We start from the raw sequence: 4,646 nt of genomic DNA on the forward strand, positions 1-4,646 counted from the left end.
TTATTTTTTTTAAAGCATCTTAACAAAAAAATTAAAAATCCAATTTAAATTAAAAATTTGATTTATTTACTTTTATGTCACTGATTTTTATCCCCCCTGCTTCATGGTAGGGGGTTTTCCCTGCACCATGCCATAGCCAGGTGCCTGAGGCTTTGGCAGAGGGGGAGTTGTCTCTTTGCCGTGCTGCCATGCTTCAATCGGCCACCTGAGGCTCCAACAAAGGGGAAGCTTTGCCCCTACTCAGTCGGGCCCCAGTTGGTGATACAGGTTCCAGTGGAGAGAGACTTTCACTGTGCCACTCTGCAACCCAGTGGTGGTGGCAGCTAGGTCCTAATGCTTACCTCTCTGTTTAAACAAGGTCTTTCCAGGCCCAACCCTCCCCTGCCCCGGGGAAATATTGCTGACCCCTGTGCCTGTGGTTAGAGGACTTGCTTTGACTTCTAGGATCTTTTCAGCCTGAGGAGACTGAGCCCCACATCTTCACAGAGCAGTGCATAAACCACCCCACCTTTAACCTTCCTATGAAAAGGTGGGTAGCTAAGAATGTAATATTTATGGGACTCTACTTAAAGGACAGAAAACAAGGAGGAGATGGAACATGTCAACAAAATCAATCTTGGGAGGATTATTTCTCGTTTGTAATTAATGACTTGCATAATGAACCCTGGAAATAGGGGCTAGAATTATGCACTCCAGGTAGACTTGGAATTAAGGAAATAAAATAGTAAACAAAAGATGCAGACATGAGAATAGAATGTCAGACAGGAATAGCGTACAAGTGGATGAATGTTTTTGTTTGTTTAGAAAGAGAATACATAGGGAGAATATTTACTGTTTCTCTATGCAGATAAATAGTAAACTGCCAGTTAGGCTAGCAAGAACTTTAATGACTAAATCTTACTGTGGCTGTAAGCAAAATATCCCACAGCCTTGTATATGGAGGACAGGATAAATGAGGAAGCGCTGTATCATTACTAAAGGGAATTAGGCGAACTGTCCTAATTACCTGACCAACAATGAAGAAACGTTAAATGCTACTGTAGATAACTTCCTTAATATCAGGCACTGTAAATACTAGCTTACTTCCATATTTTAACTTGGCTATTAATGGACATGTTGCTTTGATTTTTCAGCACAAGATGTGTGTGTGTTAACTTTCGTATTGGTCTTGGGTAAAAGTTGTAATTCCATATTGTGCAGTGTGTCAAATTTTATGGAAAATACAAGATACTTTCTGGAAATCATAATGTGAATTCCTGCTATTTATACAAGCTAGCATGTTTTGCTTATCGTGCTAAGTTTGGTAGTTTAGGCACTGTTTATCTTGTCACTACTCATCTTAAAAATCAGACTGCCTTTTTGGTACTTATACTGTTGACTACTTGCTTGGCTTGTCCAATGATGCTTTGCTGGCCAATTTAAACTTTAATTCCCTAGCATAACAATAATTCCTCAATAGTGCATGTAGTGCCTTTTTGTTCCCAAAGTATTTTTAACATCATAAACTTTATATACAGTATTCACAGAACACTGAGTAAAAACAAATCTTGGTCTTGACCTTGAAGTCCCTTAAATAGCATTGGGCAGCTCAAAAGAGAGTATGAAGTAACTTGAGGAAGGTGTATTAGCAGATAATAAGGCTTGTTGTTGCAGCTTACCTTTTCTTTCCAGGAGAGCATACTTTTCATGACGAATTGGCATTTAGCAACTGGAAAAGGAGATGTAAATCTGGAAACATACCCAAAACATCGGACGGCTAAGGCAGTAAAGTGGCACAATTTCGGAGGAGATTTCCCCCCCACCCTCTCTTAAATTGATTGCAGTACACTTCTAACTTGTCACTGCTATTGCTTCTAAATGCTCCATATGATGCAGTGAATTGGTTCCTATAATTAGTAACATTAGCAGTTTGGGAGATTAGAATACATTATAAATACAAAAAGTATGAAAACATCTTTATTTTCCCCCCATCACTTCAACATGTTTTCTGTTCCCATTTTAAGGTCTACATCTGTTCCTGTTTAAGATTGGTCTTTTCTGGTAAAGATGCTAATTAAGACCAATTTTAGATGTGCACACTAATCAGAAGTTTGAACTAGGTGTGCCTTTCTAGTAAACGTATGCCATATAGCATAAACATTTTTAAGCTATCTCCTTTCTTTAATGTGTGAGCTAGTGTTGCTTCAGGAACTAAGATGTGGTGAGAGACTGGAATATTAGGCTAAGGGAGTTGCTTATGCTTATAGCAGTTTCCACAGACTGGCAACAGGAGCAGTGCAGAATTGATGGGGTGAAGGGAGAGAAGGGGTCTGAACTCCATGTCCCTGGAAGCCTGTGTTCCTAGGAGGAAGTAAATCAGGTCTTGCATGGAGGTGCATGTACATGGAAAAACGGAAGAGAGTAGGCAACTATAGACATGGTGTAGTGGTGGTGAAGGCTTGTTTGGGAACAGGTGTTGTTTTTGCTCTGTAGGATAGCAAGTGATAGGATCAATTTTTAAAAAGTATATTCAATCCATGGGGAAACACATTTCTTCCCTAGTAACACTTCCTCAAGGTAACTTAGGAAAAACGATGCTTAGAAACTTAGAAGCAGTTGCAGTGCACGTGTTTCTTCAGCTGCAGGTCAAAATTATCATGGATGGAATAGGTGTCGGAATGATGTACTTTACTGTTCATTTCTATTTGCATTTAAGGCATTGGTTGTTTGGGACTCCCTGTAGTGTGCTAACTGTGTTTGATAGTTGTTTTTGTTTTTTGTTTTTTTTTCTTGCCTTTAGTTTCTGAAACCATGAATCCTGTTTATAGCCCTGGATCTTCTGGGGTTCCCTATGCAAATGCCAAAGGAATTGGTTATCCAGGTAAGCAACCATGCAGTATATCTCACTTTTTGTCTCTTTAAAGCTATGTTTGTTGATTGCTTTGATTAAAATGTAATCAGTAGATACTAAAGTGATATAGTGATAACTTCTTTTTACTACATTAACATTTCAGGAGTAAATGGGGCATGTAAGTTACTTGACATTCAGTGTTATATTTATTTTTCCTAAAATGCCTCTTCCCAACTAGAGCCTCAAGATAAACTGGCTAAATTAAAATTTCATGTCCTTCAAGGAAACAATTTGGTCTACTGCTGCCCTATTATTGCCTGCCACTTAATTTCTCTTTTCTCTTGGTTTTTATTGGCAATTGGTAGTCTTGAGATCCTTGATCACAAAACAGATTTGGAAACTTTGTAGGGGGCATTGCAGAGACTTTTCAGGTATATTTTTAGTGATGGCAAAACCATGGGGACTTATGTGTTTCTCTCTCTTGTTTTCTGGTTCTGTGCTGATGGTTCCTCCAACCATTGCCTGGTTCTGTCCTTGACATTTCCTATAGCCTTAAATCCAGTGGGCGTGTCTACATGTGATGCTTTAATGTGCATTAGCCCAAGCTAATGCACAGTAAAAATGGCACATGTTGGCTATTCGTGCCTAAATTTGATGGTATCAAACTTTGGCATGAATAGTTAAAGCGCATTAATAAATGTGTTGATGCGTTAAAGCGCATTAACGCTCTCTGTCAACTAACTTTAGTCCCAAGTCAGTCTACATACAGCTTTAATGCCTGCACATCTAGACACCTGCCTAAACCCACTTAATGCACATTAAACTAATGCATGTTAAACTTAAGCATGCTTAAATACGTATGTAAACATACCCAGAGAGTGTCATCAGTTTTGCTCCTGGTGCCCTGAGGAGTGCAGCAATTGTATCAAATTATTAATTAGGCCAGCGCAGGATTTTCTGGGGAGAAGTATGAAGTGAAGAAAGAAAATACTTCTTGCTTCTGTGAAACATTGCAGGGGGTTCTAATGTATTACAGGGGTGTCAAGTCTGGCCTGTGGAGCCATTTCACATGGCCCATGGGGCTCGTAGAGGGCTTGGGAATTCAGGGGTGGGGTCCACTGCAAAATTCCTAGCTATGTGGCCCAATTGGAAACGTTTTAGTGGTAGAAGGGTGAGCAAAGTCTGTGTTTAACCTCCATGCTTCCACTGTTCACCCTGCTGTCTCTGGATCTGGCATGGGTGAGTTTGACATCCCTGCTATAGTTGCATGTATACATGTATGTATTTCTGATATATAAGGTTAAGTGAACTCCCCAGTTGCTGCTTTGTACAGTGATTTTTAAATGTCTGGGGCAGTGGAGTCTTTTGTCATCCTGTGGGAGACTATTTCCAACTCAGCAGGTATCCCTCTTCCCTTTATCCATATTAAATTAATCTCTGGTTCACATCTCTCAAATTTTTTTATAGATGTGTGCCCCCCTGCTTGGGTAAAGCATACATGAAAAGGTTTGTTTCAGAAAAATTAGGAAGTTGGAAGAATTTACTTTTGTTGCTCTTGTGAACTTTCACGTCTTCCTGACATTTTGGTACTTGGAAACAAATGCAGTGCTCTAGAGTTGACACCAGAGTTGTACAGAGTGGGACTGTTGCCCCTTCATTTTCTAAATCTTGCTTTTCACTTTCTGGTTTACTGCAACAAAAGTTAAATGCCTACTTTCTTCTAAAACCATTAAAATAGCAACAAAAAACAAGAGATGGAGAGAACAGTTGCTGTACAGTATGTTGCAGAGCATGAAGCTCTGAAACTCTTAGAAGA

The 4,646-nt window shown here is 39.5% G+C and overlaps 1 protein-coding gene across 1 annotated transcript in view; it reads left to right on the top strand.

The window, feature by feature from the left end:
* Positions 1-366: 366 nt before the first annotated feature.
* Positions 367-4,646, top strand: part of FAM168B (family with sequence similarity 168 member B) — a 27,576-nt gene continuing 23,296 nt past the window's right edge. The window contains exons 1-2 of the mRNA XM_006016006.3: positions 367-529; positions 2,780-2,860. Of these exons, the coding sequence (XP_006016068.1) occupies positions 2,791-2,860 (70 nt within the window). The 5' untranslated portion in view covers positions 367-529; positions 2,780-2,790. The remainder of the gene's footprint in view (positions 530-2,779; positions 2,861-4,646) is intronic.

This window comes from Alligator sinensis, unplaced genomic scaffold, assembly GCF_000455745.1.
Source record: "Alligator sinensis unplaced genomic scaffold, ASM45574v1 scaffold237_1, whole genome shotgun sequence".
NCBI lineage: Eukaryota > Metazoa > Chordata > Crocodylia > Alligatoridae > Alligator > Alligator sinensis.